This window comes from Strix aluco, chromosome Z (genome assembly GCF_031877795.1).
Source record: "Strix aluco isolate bStrAlu1 chromosome Z, bStrAlu1.hap1, whole genome shotgun sequence".
Lineage (NCBI taxonomy): Eukaryota > Metazoa > Chordata > Aves > Strigiformes > Strigidae > Strix > Strix aluco.
Window position 1 is genome coordinate 54,228,818 of NC_133971.1, and position 27,546 is coordinate 54,256,363.

General features: G+C 36.6%; 1 protein-coding gene across 3 annotated transcripts in view; it reads left to right on the forward strand.

The window, feature by feature from the left end:
- The window catches only part of FBXL17 (F-box and leucine rich repeat protein 17), a 311,828-nt gene extending 286,165 nt beyond the window's left edge, over nt 1–25,663 (forward strand). The window contains exons 8-10 of one of the 3 annotated variants that reach the window (XM_074811923.1): nt 6,705–6,847; nt 12,174–12,228; nt 23,734–23,872. In XM_074811923.1, coding sequence (XP_074668024.1) covers nt 6,705–6,847; nt 12,174–12,228; nt 23,734–23,741 — 206 coding nt within the window. In that variant the 3' untranslated portion in view covers nt 23,742–23,872. Of the gene's footprint in view, nt 1–6,704; nt 6,848–12,173; nt 12,229–23,733 lie in introns of all 3 variants that reach the window. The other 2 variants (XM_074811922.1, XM_074811926.1) reach the window with 2 other exon arrangements.
- Nucleotides 25,664–27,546: the final 1,883 nt, after the last annotated feature.

Consider the following 27,546-nt stretch of genomic DNA (forward strand, 5'->3'; position numbering starts at 1 on the left):
AAATGTAATAATATATTAAAATTAGTTGTCAGTATATTGTCTAAATACTCAACTGTATTTTACAATTGACAAGTGTTTGTGTCAAATTGCAGGTTAGTTTATAAATGTTCTCCACAAATCACTAGAAATGGAATATCAGACTAATTTGTGACTGGTAAAGCTTCAGTGCACTCAAATGTTTATGTGCGTCATTTACATCTTTCTCTTTCTTTCTAATTCAATAGAATCATGTAAATGAAAGCTAGAAAAGATTATTTAAATTGGCTTGTTCTGTCTGCCTTGTACAAGATTCTCTTTGTAGCCTTTCCAGAGTTTCGTCCATTGGTATTTTAAATAACTCAAGCAGATGAGAGTAACTGCATAACTCCACCAGAAGAAGGAGAATATTTTACAGCCCACTAAGCTGAACTGTTACACCATTTTCTAACATCTAAATGTATAGTTTTCTTTGCTAATTTTATTTTTATTACATCTACTTATTGCAATTTTAACTGTCATAAACTTCCTCCTAGGTTTTTTGTACCTTAGGTTCATCAGGAGCTAGTAGATGGCTATCAAAGCCCCCTTAATAGCTTTTGGCTATGTAATAAATAAATGATAATGGAAAGTTCCATAAGAAGACTGTTACTTGGTAATACTTGGTTGACTGATTTCTACTCTGTGGAAAACCCTTAGAGAGGTTGGAAATTTTAAATTCTAATTCTTGCACATTTAAATGCTTTTGACATTAATGAAAAAAGAGCTTAATAAATGCTAGAATGGTTTTTTGCATGAATACATATATGTGTGTAATGCCCTGGTGTCAGGGTGATGACAATCATAATCAATTTTTAAAAACATTTCTATCCAGTCCTTACTGACAGCTGACCAAATGCAGTGCATTTTACATATGCAGTATGTTAGGTGATGACAGGAGAAAAACAGCAACACAGTTAACCTCACAGAGGTGTATTTTCAACAAAATTGAACTAGGATTTATTGATTAAGGAAGTACTCTATTGTGTAGTAGGTGCATCTCAATAAAAATATGTTTAATTGGATGCAATTCTGCTTAATACACCATATTTCCAAACAATATTATTTGGTAAAATTATGCAAAACGTGGAATATTTGTTTCCAGATTTAAAAATACATTAAAATTTAATTAAGAGTGGGCCAAATAGCAGTTGTTCATACCAAAGATATATATGTTATTTCTTCTGTTGTAGTGACTTTAAACTTGGGAATGTTCGTGACTAAATTATAAATGTTAGATTACTGGTTTATTTAACATCTTAGTCGATACCTGTTTCTGATTTTTTTTAGTATATAGACAAAATCAAGGAGGAAAGCTTCAAGATGATACACTGCCAGCTATAGTTTACCAAAATAATCTTACAAAATAAATACAGCAGTCTCATCTCCACCCAAATTTGTTAGATGCAAGAGCTCAGTGCCTGCCTAGATCATGTCCAGAAATAGTTTAATCATGACAACATTTGCACTGCAACCATTGGTTTCAGAGTTTACATATAGTTAAATGGAGACCTTTCCTCTCAGACTAAGGCAGTTATTTCTGCCTGTAGTAGCAGATTCACTTTGCTATGCCAGTTTAACTTAATCAGTTTGAAAAAAAAAAAAAAAAATTAGGTTACTATTTGTTTCTAATGATGCTCCACTAAGGACAAAGCTTGTCTTATTTCTCCAACTATTCCAGTTCATCGTCTAAAAGATGCTACCTCTGCCTACAAACCTGGTCCTGCTGATGTCCTTTCACGTTCTCAGCTACAACAAAATACCGTTACAACTGGAAAATGTTTTTGCTTAATACAGCTCGAGGCTGATTTTCCAATTCCAGTTAGAGACATTACACTTTATCTTCTGCTATGTAGGAGCTGTACATCAGCTGGTTTCCATTCCACCATCCCAGCACTGGAAGAAGAAATATGAAATCTGGCTTTTGCCAAAATAAATGGGAGTACAAAAAAAAAAGTAAAAGAATTGGATGAATCATTAACTATTCACATACAGAGAGGTTCATATGTCAAAGACAACATCTTTAAACTACACGGTGGATTTTTGTGTACCCAGCTCTACTTACTTCCAATGTATCGTGTTCAGTTCAGTCACTCACTATGTTTTCAAGTCCGGTTGTCATTAGCATTGAAACACACCTGTGACTGTTCTTTACTGCTGATTGTGCCACAAGTTCTTAAGTCACAGAATCCAAACTTAGTTTCTAAGGCTTTTACTGTATGTTTCCTTGTTAAATTACTGACAGACTTTTCGAGAATAGCAATGTATTCCAATTATTTTGGGCAATATTTTGCTGTTGAGCAATGCAGACATTTTCTTAGCTGAAACTTGTGCCTTAAAGAAAGTATTTTGCTCATACAAGTAGAAGAACTATGTGTACTCAAGACTTCCAAAAGAACTCAAGGATGAAATAGCTGAGCTCCTAACTACACTGTGTAATCCTTCACTTAAACCTGCTTGACCGCCACGGGATTGCTTGACAGAGGTATTAAAAAAAAAAAAAGGTATCAGGGAAGATCCAAAAAATATTAACTGGTAAACCTGATATCTGTATAAGGCAAATTAGTAATAATATGGAATACAATTAGTGAACACATGAATAAATATGACATATCCAGGAAGACTTGATACAGCTTTTGTTAAGAGGGGTTGTTCTTCACAATCCTGAAGAAGTCAGGAAAGGATTAAGTTGATACAGTCTGTTGGGATTTCTAGAAAGCATTTGCAAAGGAACTAAGCATCATAAAAGGGGAAGCCCTGGATCAAGTTTTAGAGCAGGTTCAAAACAAACAAGGGAAGGTGGTTTTCAAAAGAGAGTGTAGTTGAACTGAGGGACTCCTTGCCACAGGATGTTGTGAAACCTAAAAGATTTTGTGGATTACAAGACTGATTAGATGAATTTACAGAAGTACAGAGGCATAAACCCAAGCTCAGAAAGTCCCTGACCACAATTTTTCTGATGTGAGGAAAGTGTTCTGGGAAAATACTGTTACATTTTCACCTGTTCTCATAACCTTTCTTTATCTCCCACTGTTGGTTGCTGATAGAAACAGAATAGTGTATCTTTTCTCTGACCAAGAGTGTTCTTGGGGTGCAGTTGCCCACATTTTCTGAAAATACAGTCACTGGTGTTTTAAAATGGCATACTCTCTATATGTTTGATAGATGAACTGTTGCAATATATGACTACAGTGTAACATAGAGTGTTTTGACAAGTGTACATGCTTGTCAAAATACTTGACTTTCCCAAAAGATGTCTGCTAATCTGAGGACAAAGAGTTGCAAACTACAAAATAAATATGTTATTTTCTACTAGCATATGACAGAATATTGTATGTCTTCAGCCATCTGTAATGCAGTAATTGATTTCTAGTGTCATTTGTAATTAAATTAGAAAAACGTTGTCAATTATTTGTATGTATTAGAGAATACCCAGCTATTTAATACTGCTGAACAGAGAATCAAATATGTGCATATGACAGTAGGGGCTCTGTAGGAATGATTAGGGTTGAGACAGTGATGAGGAATGCTGCAAGGGAAAGGCCAGGCAGACAAAAATGCTATCCATTCAGCAGTCCCTAATCTATAGTATACCCAGCCATGGTTAGCCTAAGACATACCAGATGCACAGGTTAGACACACAGATTGATTAAAACATGAAAATTCATTCAGTTATTTGCATATACATAAATGTGGACCACAGTGGAAGACAACAGATTAACAGTTGTCTGGAACTTCTACACTGCAAAATATGTTCACTTAGAAAGCCCTGCTCCCCAAATGTCACGGTTGGAATTTTTTTCTTTCCATTCCATTTTTTATGTATCATATTGATACGTAACATCCTGAGGGGTTTTTATTCCATTTTGTGTTGTTCTTTTAAGTATTGTTGCTTGTACCAAAAAGCATGGTGGTTGTCTCATGGTATCATTAAAGTTGTGTTCTGGTTTTCCTGATAATTGACAGAATATAGTAATGACAATGTAGTCCAAAAATCATACATATACACTTTGATTTATGGAAACTTATGCTTCCCAAATCATAGGGATGATCTTTTTCATCCCTTTTAATGCTTCAGGGAAATGACCCAATAACAATTGGCTGGTTAAAGTATAAGTGTTCAGAAGACAAGCAGTGAAAGGCAGTTCTGCAAAGAGGCTTCATGATCTGTTATTTGATCATTATTTTGTAATTATTTCAATAATTATTAAGTCATTTTTCCATTATGTAAAATGTAAAAATATTTTTACTTTTGTATAAAAAATCCATAAAACTTAACTGAGATTTAATAAGGTCCTACTGTAGAAATTAAATGCTTTACTCTCCAGAACGCCAAAATACAAAGAGTAATGTATCAAATAATGAATTAACATGTTTTAAATTATGTTTTATTACACATTGGTTTTCTATGAATATTCTGTTATGAAATAGTGTATATGAGTAAGACAGAGAATGTTTCATTCTTCCAATTTGTTTAATATATGCATGTGAAGATGCCTTCATGAAATTTCATGCTTTTAAGACATCTTTTTGCCACATTCAGAGCAGCCTCTTGGATTAATGATGCTCAGGTTATATTTTAATCTTGGACATTCTGCACACAGTATAATACCCTTTTTTGGTCTTGAAACAGCACCATCCCCTACTTCCTCTCTAATCTAAGTCTTGTGAGGGAACTCCCAGAAATTATATCTCTAATTTCCTTTAACATGTGATCTGATGACCTTTTATGTCACTCTCATAAAAGTATTCTTTGTTGATTTTCTTCTCATTATCAGTTTTACATGAAGCATTGAAATTGACACAATATGATTGTAACTTCACAAAAACTATCAAAAGTATTCAAATAGAAACAGTATTTGAAATTTTGTTTAACTGACAATATTCTACTGTAATGGCAGGCTTTCAGTATTCCTGCACTGCTTGAAGTCTATAACATTTTATGTGGAGTCACAATAATCTATAATTGCTATAGCTTTCGTTATTGCATAATATGTGCAAAAAGTTCCTGACTTTCTATAATTTTTATTAAAGTGGTATTTTAAAAGGACTCTGTAAAAAAAGTACAAAGTTTATGTTCTGCTATACTATAGTTACGTATTTGCAAAGTTAGGACTTGTTTTCTAGGGATGTACTGGGATGAAAACAGGAAGCTGGTATTGTACTACAAAAATCAATGAAACCATAATGAAACTACATAGATGATTGTATCGTAAGTTCATTATGTCAGCTACAAAATTCAGTTATCACTGCCCTTTTTCGTGAACCGCAAGAAAAGAATTATGTACCACTGCCCCTTCACGTATTTGGCCTCTTTTGGCTGATTTTGTTTGCAAATCAAGTCCACCTAAATATTCATAAATTACCAAATTGTCCTTACTGCTGTCTAGCATCAGTACAGATCTTTGCAGAACCACTGTGAGGTCAGGTGAGTTCTTTCTCTCTGCTTCTAGATCTCAGTTACACCCTGATTAGCTAAGACTGACATCTGGCATATGAAGAGCTACCAGCTCTTCATAACTCCTCTTTGGGTTTTTTTGACAATAGGTTCTGTAGCATAAACAGAACTGGCCCTCAGCTGCTGAACAATCATCCCTTTAAAGATGCTTGCATTATTTGGACTAAGTCACTCATTCATCTTCCTTTTCAGCAACTGCATTATAGCTAGAGTTAAAAAGTGTAAACATGCTACCCTTTTGCTACCTGCAGATGGCTGACTTCTACACCAGATATGTTGGACTTTTTTCTTCAGCTGAGATTTTAGCTGCTGAAGGGTGTTGCTCATTTCTGTTAATAGATCCCAACTTGACTTAGCAGTTTCTGAGCTGGTATTTCCTGAAAAGTGTTCTAGTCTGTGGTGACCAGGGTTCTAGAGATTTGTATCCTTTCTGTCATTCCAGACTAGCCATGTCATGACAGAGCCTTCCCAGCCTATTCTGATGCCTCGTGGTTTCTCCTACCTACCATTTTTCAGTCCTTTCAGAACTTCAGATTCTCTTTCCTTTTATCAAGGTTCAAGTTTTTGATTTAATTCCTCCTGGCCTTTTTAATTTTTTTTATTTTTTTATTGGAATAGTGTTCAAGAAGAAAACATGAAAGCAAGACATACTGTTGTTATTATATCATCAGTATGAACAATGGGAAACAAATGCAATTTTAGAATATAGTTATAAAATGTATGACATAAGATACTTGCAGGGTTTTCTAAAACCATTTGTTTTACTGACACAGAAAATGTCCTGTTATTCTCTGTGCTGCCTTTGCAATATTATTTTGCAGAACAAAAAGTGTTAATAGTATAAAATCAGTTATTTTCTCTGAAGAGTGAGTTAGAATTATTTTTATTCTATAGTTATCTCAATTTCAATTATTTGATCCTTGATTCTTACAAAAAAAATAAAAGAATTTGTATAGAGTATCTCTGCTAACTAGTTTATTTATCTTGATTGATAGAAAAATATATAGGAAGATCTGTTTATCTAGGTGTTTATGTGTGTCTACATATGTGTGTGGTCTTAATTTGAAAAGACAGCTTATTTCATAGTCAAAAATGCTGAAATTAAAGATCTTTTACAAGGTATGTGACAACTGCTTCTCAGAATTTAATTTCAACATCATTTAGTGTGTATGTAGAACTGAGCTTACCATCTGCATGAGCTTTATAGTTCATACCTTTAATATCTTTACAGCTCTGATAGCCATTGGACGATACAGCATGACAATAGAGACAGTGGATGTTGGATGGTGCAAAGAAATCACAGACAATGGAGCCACCCAAATTGCACAAAGCAGCAAGTCTCTTAGGTATTTAGGGCTGATGAGATGTGATCAGGTAAGGAGCATTTGCGTGAACTGGTGCCTGTTTCTGAGTCCGTGTGAGAATGAGTGTTCATGTGGTATGTGTGAGTGAAGGAGAGAGACAGGAAGATTTATGTTTTTCTGTGCAAACAGGTTTGGTATTCACTACTCTGGTTACTCTTTCAGTGTACTGTGTTCATATCTTTAGCTAAAAAAGTATCTAGAGAACGAAAAAGACCATTATAAATTTTTGCAGACATGGATTTTCAAAATACACCCACAGGCTACACCCACAGCCTGAGATGCTCACAAAAGTTTTATTTAAGATATGCCCTCCGCGAGGTTTGAGTATTTTTGGCTATAAGTGATTGGTATGTCATGTCATTACTATGACAGACTACTTTTTTTTTAAAAAGAAAGAAAAAAAGAAACAAAAAAAACCCTAAAATACTTCAGTGTTACTTCCAGGGTAATTTTCTACATGTCTCTTATTCTTGCTCATATATAAGGGTTTCAAAAACACAAGGACAAGGATTTGGATAAAACCATAATGCTAAAAATAGAAAAAATTACTGAATTTCTTATTATATAGCTTTCTTACTTGGAATATATTAATAATGTCTATATGTTTTAGCACTTTACCATTAGAATAAAAGAGGATTAAGCAGTCCAGCTCCACCGCACCCTGTATATAGCCTGCAGGAATCATGTCTCTGTTGAGAGAATAGAGATCAAGAAGCTTGGGAACAAAGCAGAAATAACTAAAAGTCATTGGAGGTTCAGAATCTGTGATCTCTAATCTTCAAATATATCTGCAGGGATTGTTTCTTTTCCAGCCGTCATGAACAAAATGTCCAGCTTGTGATGCCCATCATAAGCATGTCTCTTAGGCTGCAAATTTGTGATTGGATACAGCCTGTGGAAATGCAGGTTTCTCACCTAAGAAACTTCATGCTCAAAACCATTACATTACATCCCTTGCAGTGCTTTACAGAAGACACAGAATCACAGAATCGTCTAGGTTGGAAAAGATCTTGAAGATCATCCAGTCCAACCATTAACCTAACACTGACCATTCCCAACTACACCATGTCCCTCAGCGCTATGTCGACCCGACTCTTAAACACCTCCAGGGATGGGGACTCCACCACCTCCCTGGGCAGACCATTCCAACACCTAACAACCCATTCTGTAAAGAAATGTTTCCTAATACCCAGTCTAAACCTTCCTTGGCACAACTTGAGGCCATTACCTCTTGTCCTATTGCTTATTACTTGGTTAAAGAGACTCATCCCCAGCTCTCTGCAACCTCCTTTCAGGTAGTTGTAGAGGGCGATGAGGTCTCCCCTCAGCCTCCTCTTCTCCAGACTAAACAACCCCAGTTCCCTCAGCCGCTCCTCGTACGACATGTGCTCCAGACCCTTCACCAGCTTCGGTGCCCTTCTCTGGACACGCTCGAGTAATTCAATGTCCTTTTTGTAGTGAGGGGCCCAAAACTGAACACAGTCATCGAGGTGCGGCCTCACCAGTGCCGAGTACAGGGGTAAGATCACTTCCCTGTCCCTGCTGGCCACGCTATTTCTGATGCAAGCCAGGATGCCATTGGCCTTCTTGGCCACCTGGGCACACTGCTGGCTCATGTTCAGCCGGCTGTCAATCAACACCCCCAGGTCCCTCTCTGACTGGCAGTTCTCCAGCCACTCCTCCCCAAGTCTGTAGCACTGCTGGGGGTTGTTGTGGCCAAAGTGCAGCACCCGGCATTTGGCCTTATTGAAACTCCTACAGTTGGCCTGAGCCCATCGCTCCAACCTGTCCAGGTCTCTCTGCAGAGCCTCCCTACCCTCGAGCAGATCAACACTCCCACCCAACTTGGTGTCATCTGCAAACTTACTGAGGGTGCACTCGATCCCCTCGTTGAGATCATCAATAAAGATGTTAAACAGGAGTGGCCCCAAAACCGAGCCCTGGGGGACACCACTCGTAACCGGCCACCAACTGGATTTAACTCTGTTCACCACAACTCTTTGGGCCCAGCCATCCAGCCAGTTTTTTACCCAGCAAAGCGTGTGCCCATCCAAGCCTCGGGCAGCCAGTTTTGCCAGGAGAATGCTGTGGGAAACAGTGTCAAAGGCCTTACTAAAGTCAAGGTAAACAAGGTACTCATCCAGTAAGCAGGTCGCCCTGTCATAGAAGGAGATCAGGTTTGTCAGGCAGGACCTGCCTTTCATAAACCCATGCTGACTAGGCCTGATCATCTGGTTGTCCATTATATGACTTTTAATGGCACTTGAGATGACCTGGTCCATGAGCTTCTCTGGCACCAAGGTCAGACTGACAGGTCTATAGTTTCCTGGATCATCCTTTCTGCCTTTCTTGTAGATGGGTGTCACATTTCCCACCCTCCAGTCCAATGGGACCTCCCCAGTTAGCCATGACTTCGGGTAAATCATGGAAAGCGGCTTGACGAGCACATCTGCCAACTTCCTTGGGTGTAACCCATCTGGTTATCTGGGAGTTCTCGTGCTCCCTTTCAGCACCGTTGGGTGTAACCCATCTGGTCCCACAGACTTGTGGGCATCCAAGTGGTGTAGCAGGTCTCTGACCACCTCCTCTTCAACTGTGCTGACCTCAATCTGCTTCCCCTCCCCACCTCCCAGCTCATGAGGCTGGGTGTCCAGGGAACAGCCAGTTCCACTGCTAAAGACTGAGGCAAAGTAGGCGTTGAGCACCTCAGCCTTTTCCTCATCCTTAGTTACCATGTTTCCCTCTGCATCCAATAAAGGAGGGAGATTTTCCCTAATCCTCCTTTTGCTGTTAATTAATTTATAGAAACATTTTTTATTATGCTTAACAGCTGTTGCCAAGTTGAGCTCTACCTGAGCTTTGGCTCTCCTAATATTCTTCCTGCCTAACTTCACTACATCTTTATGGTCTTCATGAGAGACCTGCCCCCTCTTCCAAAGGCAATAGATTCTCCTTTTGTTCTTGAGATCCAGCCAAAGGTCCCTGTTTAGCCAGGCCGGTCTCCTTCCCCGCCTGCTTGTTTTTCGGCACGTGGGAACAGCCTGCTCCTGTGCCTTTAAGACTTCTCTCTTGAAGTATGTCCAGCCTTCCTGGACTCCCATATCCTGCAGGGCAGCCTCCCAAGGGATTTTGTCAATCAGTCTTTTGAACAGGTCAAAGTTTGCCCTCCGGAAGTCTAAGATGGCAGTTTTACTAACCCCTCTCTTTGTTTCTCCAAGGATCGAAAGCTCAATCATCTCATGATCACTGCACCCTAGACGGCCTCCAACCTTTACTTCCCCCACAAGCTCTTCCCTGTTCACAAGAAGCAGGTCCAGGAGGGCACCTTCCCTGGTCGGCTCACTCACCAGCTGTGTGAGGAAGTTATCCTCCACACATTCCAGGAACCTCCTGGATTGTTCCCTCTCTGCTGTGCTGTGATCCCAGCAGATACCCGGGAGGTTAAAGTCCCCCACAAGAACAACGGCAAGTGACCGTGAGATTTCCCCCAACTGTTTATAGAAAGCTTCATCCACCTCACTGCTTTGGTTGGGAGGTCTATAGCAGACTCCCACAGCAAGATCTGCTTTATTGGCCCTTAACCTAATCCAAACACTCAACCCCGTTATCACTATACTTGATTTCTGAGCTCTCACAGCATTCTCTAACATACAGGGCCACTCCACCACCTCTCCTTCCCTGTCTATCCCTCCTGAAGAGCTTGTAGCCATCGATTACAGCTCTCCAGTCGTGTGAGGCATCCCACCACCTTTCTGTTATAGCTACTATGTCATAGTTCTCGTGCTGCATCATGGCTTCAAGCTCCCCCTGTTTGTTGCTCATACTGCGTGCATTGGTATAGATGCACTTGAGATGAGCTAATGAATCCAACACCTTTTTGTGAGTGTGGGCCCCATTTCCTACTGGACCCTTCTCAAGAGCTTCCATGATTTCTAAACATCTATCCCTTCCCTCAAATGAAATGCCAGAGGGAGACGCCTCACCAGTCCACCATCCTTCAAGCCTTGGCATGCTTCCCTTGAGCTTATTCCTAACAGGCCCAGTTATCTCCCCGTCTCCCCTCATATCTAGTTTAAAGCCCTGTCAGTAAGCCCTGTTAACTCCTGCCCCAGAATCCTTTTACAAAAGGACAGTTACAAACTCAGTATTTCAGCCTGCAAGGAATAATAATTTCCAGTTCAGCTGTAAAGTTAGAAATAGCATTTTGCAAACCCAGTCTTAGACAGTTTACTGTTTGAGTAGAGGTTGAACACTTTGGAAGAGACTGTTAAAGCTGACTCCGCTTAATCTCCTAAACATTAGTGTTTTATAAGAGCTAGCAGACAAAAAGAGCATGTGAGTCTCTGATGGATTGTACTAAAATTATGTACTTAGAGAATGTCCAAAGAGTTACTTGACCTTGGGAATTAGATCTGACTCTGAATCACCTGATCAATTTTACACATATATTTATTTTGTGGATTTAGCTAATGTTGAACAATCAACAAGGATCTAATAAGCAATAATTTTAGCCTATCTTCAGCTGCTATAGAAAATCTACGATCTTGATGCTGAAAACAAGTTTTACTACCTCATCAGTTAAACTGTATGTAGTACAGTCTGTATTCCTCTAACTGCTGGTTAATACTCTCCTAGTTCTTTACAAAGGATTATACACTATCTTTTGTACTATACAAGTCAAGTGCTAAAAGGAAAAAAGAAATATTTTTTGAGAAAACTTCAAGGAACATAGAAAAGCAATGTTGACTGTGCCTGCAAGTGTGTGTGAGTGTGTACATGTATGTTTGTGTGCGTGCACACTTGCATGTGTGCATGTAGACAAGTATTCAAAGTATGGTAGCTAAAACTTGTTAAGAAATGAGTAAATGCTGTTACAGCAGACACTGTAGTAGTGGGACTGCCACTGGCAATTATTTTCTTGCTTGCAAAGCCTTGATGGGAAAAATAGCTTCACAGACAAAATGAAGTATGTGTCCTTGACTTAAGAGTTTTTGGCAGCTAGGAGATGCCAGCTCCCTTTTTCCATTGCAAATGAACAGAGAAATTACTGAATAAAATTAGGTCTTCAACTGTATCTCCCCAATATCATACAGAATGAATTTTTTCCAGTGTCTGCTCTATTAAATTAAAAATGTCAATGTCCGGCACATCATTAAAGAGAATTCTTGGGTGGTGAAGGGCTTGTTTACATGCCCTGTTGACTGAAATTCTTGTCTTTGGACTGTTGTCAGCTTGCAGTGAAGAGAGGGTTAGAACATTTGCCTCTTCTAACCAGCCTTCCTTTTCTAAGGTACTGACTGTTATGCTAGTACCAGGCAGCGTTTATTCCTTTCTAGGAATTCCCAGGCGTTGGAGGGGAAGTACTTAAACACAGTTACATAAGGAACATATGTAAGTAGACTTCAAATGGTTACCACTAAAATACTCTTTATGACCCAGGCTCTTTGGAATTTCTTTGATATGCAGTTGACATAAATTAGAGGCGTCAAGGGTCCTCCCAAGAAAGATCAGAGAGGCTGCAAGCCTGGGTAAAGGCAGCCTCTGTTTTATGCCATTGATTATCTGAGTGCCTCCAGGCAGCGTGCTTCAGTAGATGCAGAGCATTATTGATCCACACCATGAAAATAATCAAATTATTCATTTTTCATCAAACTGCTGTTGCCATGACCTTTCTATCATGTTTCCTACCATCTAACATGCACACCACAGGAGCAATATGATCTTTGCCTTAAAATAAATGTCATTGTATTGAGAAGTCTCATAAAAAATGCTGACTTTACCATGAGATCATAATAATGAGGGCATATATTTAAGTTGGAAGTTTTCTAATAAGCATTTTAACACTATTTTTTCAACATTTAAGTGCTGCTAAATAGCAGTGTAATCACTATTTACAAATCACATACAGAAAGATGTCAAAGATTATTAAATGCTGGAAGTCTTTCAGAACTATCCATAGTAGAATTTTGGTTTAGAAAACATGTTTATGCTTAGATACACAAAATCTAAATATTCTTTTCAATGTAAAAATATTAGAGGCAAGGTTACTGACCAAATGTCTCTTCTTTTATTTCTAATTTTCCCTAGCACGTCCATAACTTAGGCAAGTTTGGCATTCCCTGCAATACTTAGCAGTGGTGGCTGAGGCCTGGAGAGATCTCTGAATGAACTGGTACTGCTGGAAAGGTGCAGGGCAGTGTGGACACATGGGCATAAGTCCTTATAGCGGCTTAACTGCCAAAGTACAGCATCTTGTCCAGGAAAATTGGCGCTCAGCAAGGCTCATGAGATACTGTCATATAGATGTGGTAGTATAACTTATTGCTTCCATTTCCATAAGTAACTCAGGCAATGCTAGATTGATCTCTACAGGGTCCTGCATTGTACAGCGTAGGTACAGTGAGTACATAGCATTAGTTTTCTCTCAGATGGGCTTCTGAGAGACTGTAATCCAGACTTCCAAAAGTATTTGGGCATTCAGAAAGTAGACCCTAAATATTTTTAACTACTTATGTTTTGGACGATTAAATTCCCCAGTTGCCTGCACACAAACATTAACTCATACTTGGAAGCAGCTAGCACCCTTCTCCCTTCTGATCTCTCTCACAGTACCGGGTATCAACTGTGTGCAAATATGTATTTGTGTGTATATGTATGTGTGGGTCTGTACAGGCACCTGACAGCAGTTGGGACTGCACAAGTCATATGTTTCACAAAAAGGAAATGTTGTCATTCTGAGTCTGCATTTCTTTTGAAAGCAGTAAGATAAAATCAGTAGCTATTTTAGGCCTAAGCAGGACATTTTAGAGGTTTGTAATTGGAAAAGGCATAAAAGACATCTTATTTCTGGTTTGCATTCTGGTGTTACTGCCTACATTTGTGCTGTGCCCCACTCCCAGGGGTGGTGAGCCAGGCTTCATTCCCTCGTGTTGCCTCTCCCTGATGCTCTGGCCACGCAGCGAAACCACAGAGTCTGTGCAGCGAAACCACAGAGTGCTGTGCTGTTGTGGGCTGCAGCCCAAGGTTATGTTTTGTGACTTGACATGGGTGTGTGGGAACACATAGATGGTTGTGTACTGCCAGGGTAAACTGAAGCTCTGATTTGTCACCTCAGTAAATACCAAGGAAGGCACAAAGTTGTCTCCAGAACCAGGGATTATATTCAATTCATCTCAGTCCCCAAAGCAGAAAGAGAACATGGCTATCTGTTCTTCAACCAAATTTGAATTGTAGCTCTATTTTTTTAATCACAGCTTAAAAAAGTATATATTTTAAAGTATAATTCATCCTTTCCTTTAAATACTTTAAATACTTTGAGAGAGGTGTGGACAGTTATGGGGTACTTTCTTTTCTCCCACAAACACTGACTCTAGGATTCCTAAGAGCCATACTTGCATCCTAAGGGCACAAAATGATGCCTACATCGGATTCACAGATTCAAATCCACATGTTTCAAATTTCTTCTTCTGAACACAGTTCTATACATTCCTACCTCTAAACAGATCTAGATCATATTTACTAATTACAGTTACTTAATTATTTCTAAATATTTTGTATTTCATATTTCCAAAATAAATCAGAGAAAGAGGGCGATGTTCTCTATGCTATTTATTGCTGGAATTCATTTCAAAGATGTATTTGTAGCACTTCTTTGTGCTTTCACAACAAGCCAAACAGCTTTAAATAATGGCAGTTTGAAATCTTCACCTTTGTGGAAAATGGCTGGGTATCACCTAGGAAATAATGGCTAAAAACTTGATCTGTTTTTCTGGCTGATAGCTTGCCTGGTTGAATAGTGTGTCAGAATAATCTCCCTATGGAGTTTGCCACTTTTCTCACACAGATTTTCATATTTCAAGATCCTTTTCCTATAGCTCTGGGCTATTTGCGGTGATTATCAGCAGTGCTAACGATGTAAATGCAGGAGAAATTTCTTGGGAAAATATGCAGAAAAATGGCACTGAAAAACAGAGGCTGCAAATTCAACATTCACAGCTATCTGTGAATGAAATGGAGTCTGACAGAGTTGGCTGTGAATGGATACACATAAGTTAATAAATCATCATGGCCTTTATTTCTTGCTTTCTCTTTTTTTTTTTTTTCTTTTTTGAGAAATTCAGGTTGCTTTTTATGAAAATACTTCTAAACCATATAGCTTATTTCAGATGACTTTCTCAGATTAATTGTAGCATGTATTTCCTGTTATAGTTTTACTGAGATGTCAGAACACAGAAATTGATGGTCAGTATAACTGACAAAAAGACAAACTCTTTTATATTACCACAGAGAGAGAGGAATATAGATGACCCCTAAAAATAAAAATGGTCTGTTAAGAGATCATTTGCATCTTAAGTAAGAAGAAGAGTTTTAGAAAATCAGTAGATTTTTAAAATAATTTATCACGTTGTCCTTCTATAAAATCTGATTCAGAAATATTTGTAAATATATATCCTGTGCAAACTGCAAATCATTAGCATAACTGGAATGCATCTCCTGTTGCATATGAGGAAGTACCAGCTTGTGAAAAACATCAACTCAGGGCAAAAAAAAATTTCCATTTAATATACATATATATATTAGTAAGCATGACTGGAAACATTTTTACCCTTCATCCACAAACTTTTAATTTACACAGATAGTCTGTAACTGAAGTAAGTTAGTAAAAAAGATATAAGATCTTAAGTTCTAGAGATATGTCTTTAAATTTCAAATACGTTTTTGAGCTAATCTGTTACTAATCAACAGTAGAACACAGAGTACAGAACCATGACTTGTTTTAATATAATTATCACAGCAATTTGCCTTCCACCTTCAGAAAATGCTGTCATTAGCCTGATCAAAAAAACTGACAAATTGCTACCATTTCTTCTTTTATATTTTAAGGAATTCATTTTGAGATTTGAAGTTATGGTTTTGTGATATTGAAGAGGACTGAAAATATCCAGTCCTTCCCTTTAAGAAAAATTCTATAGCACTTATTTTCTCATAAATCACTATAATTTGTTCAAGTTACATTGCTGCATATTAAAAAGGATACGCTATATTTTTAAAAGTTTTATATGTATAATGTAGGAGCTGTGATTGATACATCTCTTCATGAATAATGAAGATTTTAGATTCATAAAATCTGTGAATCCAATTAGAAGGAACCTACAGTTATCCTTGCTAACCCACAACAAAAGAAAAGTAGCTTTTATTTCACTTTGATTTTCAATACAACAATTTTAAAAGACTGAACAATACTTTTTTTTTCCCTAGCTAACTAGGATAACAGATCCATTACGTGTGTGAATGAAAGCATCTGCTAAAATATAAAAAAGAATTCTTTACACAAATTGAACTTTTTGTACTTCTAGTTTAACTGTTTCTTTACCAAAAGATTTTTATCTTCCAGGCTGATAGTTCAGCAATAAATCCATGGCAGTAGGCTGAAGATGGAATCTTCCTGAGTTAATGAGTCTGTCCTTGTTTTAAAAAGCAACCACCTGAACACATCATACCGTAATAGAAAGATATACTCTCAGGTACTGATCAGTGGTTCAAAATCAGGATAAGGCCAGCTATTAAGGAAATATGTAATGTGAAGCAGTCAGCATTTTTATGATCCAAAAAAAAGAGGGAGAAATATTTTAGAAGCATTGACCCCCGGGACTTCCAGTCATTTTTGCTAGCTGGCAACTTTTGAGAATGATTTTTCTGTTAATTTTACACACTGTCATTTTGACAAGTATTACAATAATGTCCTCAAATTATTGTTAATGTAGCAGAATACAAAGGAAAATATTCAATGCCATTAATTCAACAGGCAAAAAGTAATCTGAAAGAATAATTAGCACTGTGTAAATAAACACTGTCATTTCACTGCACATGGGTCTTTATTAACTGCAATTTTTGTAAGTAGGAACAAAGCAATGCACAGGAGTTTCATCATAAATTTGAAATGCTTATGATACTGGTAATACTTTTACCTTGAAATCTTTTATACGTGGAGTTCAGCTAATTGAAATGAACAGGATTAGCAAACCAACCAACCAGCCAAACTAAAAGGTTCCTTTAGAATTGTTTCTCTGATTTAATAGAAAAATAAACCCTCACAATAAGCAAAGAGAATTGTGAATTAAAACTTTATCACTTATACAACTTTAATATTCAATATTGTGTTGGCAGTAACGATTAGGACAGCAAGCCCTGAAATGATGGGTCTGCTAGAAAACTATGCAAACTCACAGAGACCTGAAATGGATTGTTTTGTTAGTTTGAAGTAATACAGTGACTGCAGCAAATGTTCAGGGACTGGCAGTTTGAGTCAGTAGCATTCACCTGTGTAAACAACCACAACAATTAATTTCATCCCTCTAGGATTCTACCTTTTTATTGAGATCTAAGCAAAGAACTATAAAAGATCCACAAGCAACTTTGTTACATTTTCTGAAATCCTTCCAGAAGGGCTACCACTGAATATTAGAAAGTTTGGGTATTCCATTTATTTCACTTCAGATGGCAGAAAAGATTACAGATATTCCTGTTTTTTCTGCTCTTTCCCCTTTTCCAAATATAAGTGGGAAATTAATTGCTAAGATTTAACACAATTAAGTTATTGAATGTCATTATAATACTAGTATATCAGACTGTACTTGCCAATTTCATTGTTTATGAGTCCACAAATACACTGTTTGTATGTGCGTGCATGTTTGGGGGTTTTTTTTGTAACAGCATCCATTAAGTCAAAACACATTCTTTGCTGAAATCATAAGGGAGTTTTTTTGGACTATAGGATATTGTGCTAATATTGGTAGTGCTGTTATTTTATTAAAGTCCTAAACAAAGGTTCTGCCCCTGGGCATGAGGGCAGTCACTGAAACTCTGTGGAATATGTCTGCCTTAGCTGATCAAGTGCACTTCACACAAAACGTTTCCAGAAATCTTTAATTTTGTTATGGCTACAGGCAACAGTTATAATTGGGCCACCTGAGAATATAATTCATTCAACTATTAGCAGAAAAAAAAATCAAACAAAGTGCAGGTTTTATAAGACACTGACTTGAGAAAGCAAAACTACAGCTTAGAGAAGAGAAAGTGTATATGAAAACGTGTTTCTTGATAACTCCAAGTGTGTATATTTTGGATTTTATTGTTAAAACATTAGAGAAATTGGAATATAAAATGTGTCCAAAATCCATCATTATGGATACACATAATGACCATAGAGTCATTTCTTTGCCCACTAGATACAAATTTGGCTTTCATGTAATACTACTCTAAGTATACCGAGACAGAAAGGCACACAAATTTCCATACCCCTAATGCTGCAGTACCAGTCCATAAGCAAAATTGTCAATAACATGATAAGAAACCCCTTTTGGAACAAATCAATTTGCATTTCTTTTGTGTAAAGTTGTTTTTGTGATTCTTCATATTTTAAAATATAGTGATAATACTTGCGCCCTGTTAACCTTTATTATCAAACATCGTCTGTATGACAATCTTCAAAATCTTTTGGTGTGAATGTTACATCTCACTTGCTAACATTTCGCTAAAATTCTTTACCAGTACTAGATTCTAAAATTAAGCTAGCAGTTTTGTATATTATTAATGCCTTTCTGTGCTGATACTACAGACTAACTGTATTATAACTTGATCTGTTATTTTCTATTAACGACTGGCCTATAAAGTTGCATAACTGAAGATACCTACCTGTATTGTCCTCAGAAGGAGAGTGCCTGTGATGTCAGCACTCTCCAAAATCAGCTAGCCTGTTCCAAGGGCTAGGTTAGATACTATACAAAAATTATTTCAGCAGCCCATCTCTGTGTGATGTTATGAACCACTGAGGAGCATAAGCAAGACTGCATCTTTGCACTAATCCAGTTTTGCAAGTCTGGGGTTTTGCATGTGAGCCTAGGTTCAGGGGCTTGGGTTTTTTTAATTATATTGCTGCTTGTTGATTTCAGTTAATTAACTTGGAATGGAGATAACTTTTTCTCTTCAATTATCACATGAATTGGATGTTACCCTGAAGCCATTCCTTACATAGGAAACCTTTTAGATTAACACTGAATACTTCTTCACTGTGTAGAGCAGCATAAAACTTGCAGTACAAGTTAGGACTCTACTCTCCCTTTTCAATATTGCTCTAAATGCACAACACAGACATTCTGGGGACATTTTAGTAGCTTTAGAATCAGAACTGCATTCTAAGACTGCCCTTGATACACCTATAGGAGGCGTTTTTGAGATCAGTAGGCAGTCTTACAATTCTTCTTAGAAGTATAGTAAAGGAGTTCTCAGTTAAAAACAAAGCTTTTCAGAGCCCCTTTATGTGCTACTTGCTATTCCATTGCAAGAGAAGATCTCCTGGACATGATATCAACTAAAGGCAAGTTAACGAAAAGTAAGTAGCAAAGTCCTGTTTAGGGAAAGTCCTTAAACCTCTGTTTCTGTTCCTTATTTGTGAATGAAGCTATCTGTCTCATTAAAAAGAAATGTCTAGTTCAACTGACGGTTTCAATAGTAATCCCTAATTTATCTTAACAGCATTAGGAAAACTTGACTCCCTTGAATTTAGTAAGATCTGTCCTAGAACATAATAGAAGCAAAAAGTAAAGAAAAAGTAGATCCTAGCCCTTTGGAATAATTTGATATTTTTAGCAATTCCTGATTTTAGAATCTAGAAATGAAAGAAAACACTGCTGAAATTATCACTAGAATTCTGTCAAATGACATGACACATTTAAAAGCAAAACCTAAAAATTTTCTAGTAATTATTTAACAGTTACTAGAATTTTCCATGAGAACTTGTGAAAGATGGCATAAAATAAATTACTTGTGGTGGTCTGTGTTGGATATAAGCAATGTACCAATCAGTAAGTACTGGCAATCAGACCAGATGAGTAAGTCTAGCATACTGGATCAAAAATCTGAGTGAATATTTTCCTGTGAGTAGCTTATTAATTGAAAGCTGTAGTTTATCCTGAACCTGAAAAATTAGCTCATAAATGCCAGTTAGTTTATTCTGAGAAAAGTATTTACAGACTGGAGGGGTTGTAGGTAGATAATTTTATCTAAAGTAGAGGAAGAGTTTTGAACACTGATTTGCCATTTCTCTTGGTATTTCACCCATGTTATGCACATACCTATCAGAGTGAGGTTAAAGTCCTCCAAGGAAGCACTCCCAAAACCCTTTTGTGAATGTTCTTCCACTTCATATGGACTAGATGGATAATCCTGTTCTTATTTCCTAGATGGATTCCTAATTATCACATGAAGAAGTATTCTTTTTCTCTAGTGCAGATAATAATTAAATACTCTCTGCACAACCACACTATCATCAGAAGAAGAAGTTAAGGAAGTTCCACCCCAGATAACATTTGTCACAAAATCAAGTATATTCTGCTGAGAAATAGGCAATGTGTGTGCAGAGGTCTCTAAGCAAAAAGGATTCAAAATTGTGACTTCTAGGTAACGGCTCTAATTGAGTTAAAAGGAGATGATATCACTTGGTCCTGCCAGTTTCTGTAACCCATCTTCTCCTTTGTTTTTTTGAATCTGTTCTTTGGCCTGGAATAAATTTTTATTTCAGGAAGAAAAAAGTTTCAAACCAATCTTTGTTGTTTTCTTTTTTCTGTTTGATGACTAGGATTCACGCAAACCTATTACTTTGACTCTTAATGATAAGGACTGCATTATTTCATTGTGTGTTAAAACATAATTGAAGGGCTATTCAAATGCAAATGAATGATTATGTATTAGATAATCTAACTAGTTTATCTTCAGACAGTAGTCTTCCTCTTGACAAGTCAAAAGATGAAGATTAATGAAAGTTCTATGGAAGAAAAATACCACACTTTAAAGTATATTAAGAAGTAAAGATTTTTAGTTTTCATTCATTGAACAAGACTGTTCAAGCTCAGAAGAGAAAATTGCTCTGTTTGTGTAATGAATTTATTTTGAGAATGGCATTCAGCAGTTTTGTTTTATCACAAGCCAGACTGCATCTTAAAGAGACAGAAGCTTGTGTTCTAATGGTTCGGCATAAAACTTCTTTCCATCTTAATCCTACCATTAGGGGAGCTGATGACAAGGATACTAAGGGAGTTGACTTAGATATTACTTATTCATTAACAAAGAACAAAATTTTGATTTCTTTCTTTTCCTACCTTCTAGGTAATGCAGTTTTAGTTCTAATACTACAGAAAGTTTTAAATGCTAAAAGTTTTGCAGTGTTTTAGTGTTTGACCTGACTTTTCTCATGGTAAAAAAAAAACTTTCAAAATCTTCTGATAGGGGATCATTTGTGGCTTAACTGTCCACATTTGTTTCTCATCCAACCATGTAGGTTGTCCTACTGCCAAATAGGATCCTTTTTCCCTCTTCTGTTGTATAATTTTACACTGAATTTATTTTGTCCAGCATAATTTTTAACTAATTGCTGTTACTTTCTTAGGTTTAAAAATATTTACACGTAACTAAAAGTTACTATATATAGTTGATCATTTATCATGAAGCTTGGTAGGATAATTTTTTCCTCTATGATGAGAGTAAACTCAATTTTTTAAGCTCAAAGTAATTTCTTTCTGTAACTCTTATGGTTCCAAATATGTACAAAGGATTTGTCATTATTTTGCTGTTTAATACCACTCAAGTTATTGTCTAGGATCAAACTAATGATTTGAAATGTTCATTTAACACTCCAGGTAAAATGCAGAAAAGATTATTACCTATTTTCCTGTGTTTGAACATCATCTTTGTAACAAATTTGCCATATTATTTGTTACCTGTAACATAAAATCTGCTTATCATATTGGCTCTAAAGCCATAATATCCATGCTATTCTAACAAATAAAGCCCAACAGGTATGTGTCAAATCATAATAAACTCTATCTACTAGTAATATTTGTAGATACCTAGTAGATAAACATCTCTTTTTATGTTTCCCATTAAGAAAGAGCAGAATGAACAGCTGTCTGTGGTAAGCATCTTCATTGTGGCTGAGTTAAGCATTGAGAAGTTCATGGTAGTATGATAGATTCTGCCATGGCTCTCTGCACCATAGATCTAACAAAAAGAGGCTTTCAACTATTTTTGAATAGGCAGAAAGTAGCAAATACTGCTACTTTAGGGGATTCTTCCCTTCCAAGCAATATTTCTGTGAAGTGTTGCTCTACAGTATTCAGCTATAAATATCAAATATTTTGGAGGACTTATGCTATCTTTGATTTCATTTTGATTTATTAAAGTCACTTCTTGTTCTTCAGCACTGGAAGATGTTACTGTAACAGTAATTTGCCAAAAGAGTGCAGTTTTTGCTATGAAGGGAAGTTAAAACAGTTTTCTATCCAAGTCAGTTTTGGCTAGATGAAACTTACAATGAAGATTGATTGTTTCTGTTATCAAAGTAGAAGAACTGGATATTAAACCTTTCATTTATCCTTGTCATTGGATGCAATCACTGTTCAGAAGGATGTACTCCTTGTTATCTTTTAAGGACAAAAATATTATTAGATACTATATATATATTATATATATATATTAGATACTATGGTCACTGTGCTTTAAAATACTATTCCCAAGATGGATCTTTGTAATGATAATAAACATTTTAAGTCTAGTGTTTTACTTTTGGCCTTGAATGTTAAACACTGTTGGGGAAAAAAGCAAACGATGATATCAGTTGTACATCCTACTGATTTAGCTGGTTCAGTATTTACATGTAGTATCAATGCATTTTAAAATGCCCAAGCGTTCAGCAAAGATTTCAGAGAGAGGTACCTAGAAGTTATGGTTCTTAGGTTAATCTTTTATTTATCTAAAGGCTGAAGAAAGTTGTCTACTCTGTGATACGAGCTGCAATCACCTTAAAAATAATTGACAAATTAATCCCCTCACAGCGCTGCAATTGTAAAGGTGTTAGGTTAGCTAGGCTCGTCTGGTTGCCTTGTCTAATCAAGAATAAAGGTGCTACCTTTGATGTCTTAAGATTTAGGAGGGACATCCCAGACCTGACAGTCTTGTGTGTTTTAATTATTGGTCCCACCATTTCTGCCCACAAAATTCTTTGTGCGGTGTTAGCCTCACACCAGAAGGCTAAAATAAAAACTTCTACCGCTGATGTGTGTGAAAACATGCAGGACTTCTAACCTTTGCAAAAGTTGACCTATGTTGGTAATTGGTAAATTGATAAATTAATCTACCTGCAATATAGAATAGTTTGCATTCTTTTCCTCATGTTTAGTCATGTTATATCTTATTTTTCATTGCAACCACATTGATAGCTACCATACAGCACAAGTTCATTTCAGTAAGGTTAATTGTGGAGTGACTACTTAGTATGTGTAAAAGTTAATTAATAGATGTAATCAATTTTCATTTTCCAAAGCCAAGAAAATCCTACATTTGAAACCTATGTCTTCTTGAGTGAGTTTAAATAAATATGCTTCTATTTCAAGATAGAAATCTGTTAACTCTGGGCACACTTTTTTAAACAGGATGGCTTTTCTTTGAATAACTAGGTTTGGGGCTCTATGAGTGGCCAGCGTATAGTCAAGCATGGAAAGAAAATAGTTTAATAGATTGTTAAACATTGTGGCAGTTTTCTAAACAAAGGTGTTTTCAAATTGTCTTTCCTGTTGGCTTTCAATCACAAATAATCAAACATGTTATATAAAATTTCTCCCTCTGCAATAAAATCAAGGTGTGGGAGGTTTTTTATTCGCTAAGAGAACCTTACATTCTGTATATTTGTTTTGTGATAAAAGCACCCAAACTAACAGCATCAGTGAAAAGCCCAATGCTGCAAGTCCTCCCGGGAGTCCAAAGTTCAATCATTCATTTAGCTTGCATAATGTTGCCCTTTTTATTCACTTTTTGCACATGATGGATTCTTTTCTTCTATCACAGGTGAATGAAGCCACAGTGGAGCAGCTAGTGCAGCAGTATCCACATATAACCTTCAGTACTGTACTACAGGATTGCAAGAGGACATTGGAACGAGCTTATCAAATGGGCTGGACACCCAATATGTCTACTGCCTCTTAACCTCCTACACCAACATGACAGTTCCACTCTGCTGTATTCAGTAGATCTAATGGGGATTGCAGAGGGTTCACAACCTTTCATATGATGCAATATAATTATGAGTTTACAGAGGTTACAGTAAAATGGCAAAAGCTGTACACTGACTTTAATGTACTGTACAACTAATATTGAAGCAAAACTTTAGAAATGCATTGTGTTTTTGCTTGCATAAAAGATATAAAAGCCTTTGGCAGATTTCTTGAAGTGGATTCCTACTAGTTCTCTGGATAGTTTGAGTTATAGAAGATGTTAAGCTCATTTTCCTCTGTTTACTTTGCCTTGGTCGTGTGTGTTTCCTTTGATTTGTAAATGGGAACTCAGTGCTAGCACCAGTGGAATTGATCAACAGATGCCTGTGTTGAAACTGGGAGCTGAACTTGATGCTTATTATTTACTAAAGCTACCCCAGGGTTGTAAGATGCACAGTAATAAAAACTACAAAGAATTGTGATTTTCTTTTAAACATTTTTATAATTACACAAGTCATTATCTTAAACAGAAATCTGATTAAATTATGATTATGACAGAATGGATATTTAATAGACAATCTTACTTCTTTTCTTGCTATCACTCAACAGAATTGATAACTTCTTTCGTTTTGTTTTGTTTAGGATTGGCGATGCTTTAGAGATTTCCAAATCTTTACACCTTGCCATTTTTATAAGTGAGTTAACAGTGCTTAACCTAACACTGATACCCAGTTCCCACTTCAGAAGTCATACAGTAATGGAATCACCAACTATCAGAAATAACTTAACAGTGTTTAAATATTTGATTGAAAAAATTACTTTTTTTTTTTTAAGTTAACTTGTCTCCTCTGACTGTGCTGTTATGTTGATGAATTGGGAAATTCAGATGAATGGGTATAAGCCAGTAACAGGATTACTCTCATTTCCTGTGTGGTTGCTATTTTACAACAGATCTTACAATGCAAATAGTGCTTACTTCAAGAAGGCCATCTAAACACGAGTCCCATTGTGGGTATCATTTTGTAGGATCAGATGCTTTGTAATACAGTGTATGCAAGAAAATACCCAGAGTAAATACGTAAAAAGATTAATTTTCTGTGTGTCACATTGCATTCTGTGGAGTTAAATTTGACCAGGGGATAGTGAAAATACAGACGTTGCAGCTTCAATTTGAAGTTGGATTAACCTTTAGAGTATTACCATTTGGTTAGGAATGTTTTCAGGTGTGTAACACTGGATATTTGTTTTTCAAAGGTTACAGCATTTTAATCCAGAGTATGAAATGCTTAAGCTTCAGCTGAAGAGTTGCCATTATTGTCAGAATGTTTTGCTAATCCAGGAAGTCTAATGCAGCATAATCTAGAAGCTTGTTTAGTATGGCTGTATAACTCTCTGTAAAACTGTTTGTTGATTTCCATAGCATAATTTTTTACAACAGAAACATCAGCTCACAGTAATTCCAGTGAGGGTGTTGAATGTTTTCTTATTAGACTTTTCAAAATGGGGATGAACTAATTTCTCTGGAAAAAATATATGGTAAAGTTTTTGCTTTAAATAAATGGTAAATACATGTGAACATGTGTAATGCTAGGCTTTTTATTTACTCTAAAATGGCAACAATATTTTCAGAATAAAGCCAATGGATTATATTGCAGATATAGTACAGAATCTTAGTCATCTTTCATTTACTGTCTTTTTATGAGTGCATTAAAACTATTCACACAATTTGTAAGTTTCTATTTTTTCGTGAAACCTTTAATCTTGCAAATAAAAAAGAAGAAAGATGTGGTGTCTTCTCTTTATCTGTACTGCTAACTGTACTTAGACTGCTAACAGAAAGACTGAAATCTCCATCCTTGAATATGCAGAACTCATCTGGACATGGTCCTTAGCAAAGTGATCTAAGCTGACCCTGTTGTGAGTTTGACTAGATGACCTCCAGAGATCTTTTTCAATCTAAAAAGTCAGTAACTCTTTTAACGGTTTCTTTATGTATTACTGATCTAGTTGGTTATCTCTTTTCACTTCTGCCATTAAGTCACTTCCAGTAGTTTTTCCTGTTACTGGCTATTCATCTCTTCCTTATTTTTCTGACCATATTAATCTTTATAGATCTCAGTATGGCTAATTAATTTCCATGGATCTTGTCATTTACATAATTTGGAAGTTTATGTGGTATGAGAATTCTAGATGGAAATATGTTCTACTAACTGCAGTGTTGTCAAAGATGAAGATAGCTCTTTAATTTCCTTATAATAAATCAATGTTTCCTAGGTAGTTTTATAGGAATAAATAACAGTGCTGCACACTCTTTAATTATTGAAATGCCATTTAGGGGAAATACCATTTAGGGGGAAAAGAAAAGCTATTGCATCTTGTAAAAAGAAAAATTATCCCTGTTTTCTCTTACTCAAAACTTACAGTGGATTCAAAAACTCACATGCAGCTTACATGCTGGATTTCCTAGGTTTCAACAGGCCTACTTTACTGACAAAATGTCTTTGTTCCTTCAAGACCTTTATGGGAACCTGCCATTACATAGGTAAACCTGTGGCTCATCATTTGTCTTATCAGAGATGTTTCTAGGCCAGAGGAGCTGGGCTTGTACAACCTGCAGAAGAAGAGGCTAAAGGCAAGCTCTGAGTGCTTTCTTAACTAACCAATAGGTCGTCATAGAAAAAAGACAGATAACCTTTATTTTCTGTCATTCACTCTTCTAAATCCAGGTGTAATTCCATTTTAATGCTACTCAAATAGTTCACTCGGTGGTCACTCTACCTATCTCTCACCACTTAGGGGCAAAGTGGAGGAGAGTGTCCTCATGCAATTTGTCCCAGCAGGGAAAATGGCTACCATGGCATTTTGCATGCAGATTCAAATTCACTCTGCGCAGGGTCCCTTTCTCAGCAAGGCCTCTGCGTAGTAGTAGGCAGCTTCTAGTCGTCTTTGAGTAGGGACAAAGTTAATTTCTGTGAAAAATATCACAGATAAGAATAAACTGATCCCAGTATGGCCAAAGGTGGCTACTGGGAGTGACTTTCAGCATTCTCAAAACCATTACCCAAAGGTCTTCTGTGCTACAGCAACCGACCCTGCTTAACCTTCAAAACTCAGCCATGGCCCCAGAACTCCACTGGATTCACTCACAGAAAACATTTCTTCCCCTGTAGATCCTGCAAAAAGTCTGAGCCATTCTTGATAGTTTCCTAGAACTATTAAACTCACCGGTTTATCTAGCTGGGTTTATCAAAATCAATACTTAGTAATACAAGTTGTAAATCCCCTTCGAATGAGAAAATAATAGTAAGAATAGTTAACCAACAGCTTATTTTTCCAGGCTTTCAGCTGGCTTCCATGTGAGCTTACTAATGTCCATCCAGATTTTCAATTAATAAATATGGCCTTGCTGATACTTAAACTGTGGCATTGACATGAATAGAATCAAGAAAGGCAGCATGTCATGTACACAATGGTTACATGAAAACATAGCAGAGGTGCAAAGCAAGCTTTTCAGGAGGCTGACAAGACTTTCATCAGGTGATATGATCTTGAACAAGAAAAGAATTCTCATAAATAATTTGGGATAGGATAGACTATTTCAATTGGATGACATCCACACTGATTATTTAGTCCAATGGCCTGACCAAAGCTGATCAAAAGTTAAAGC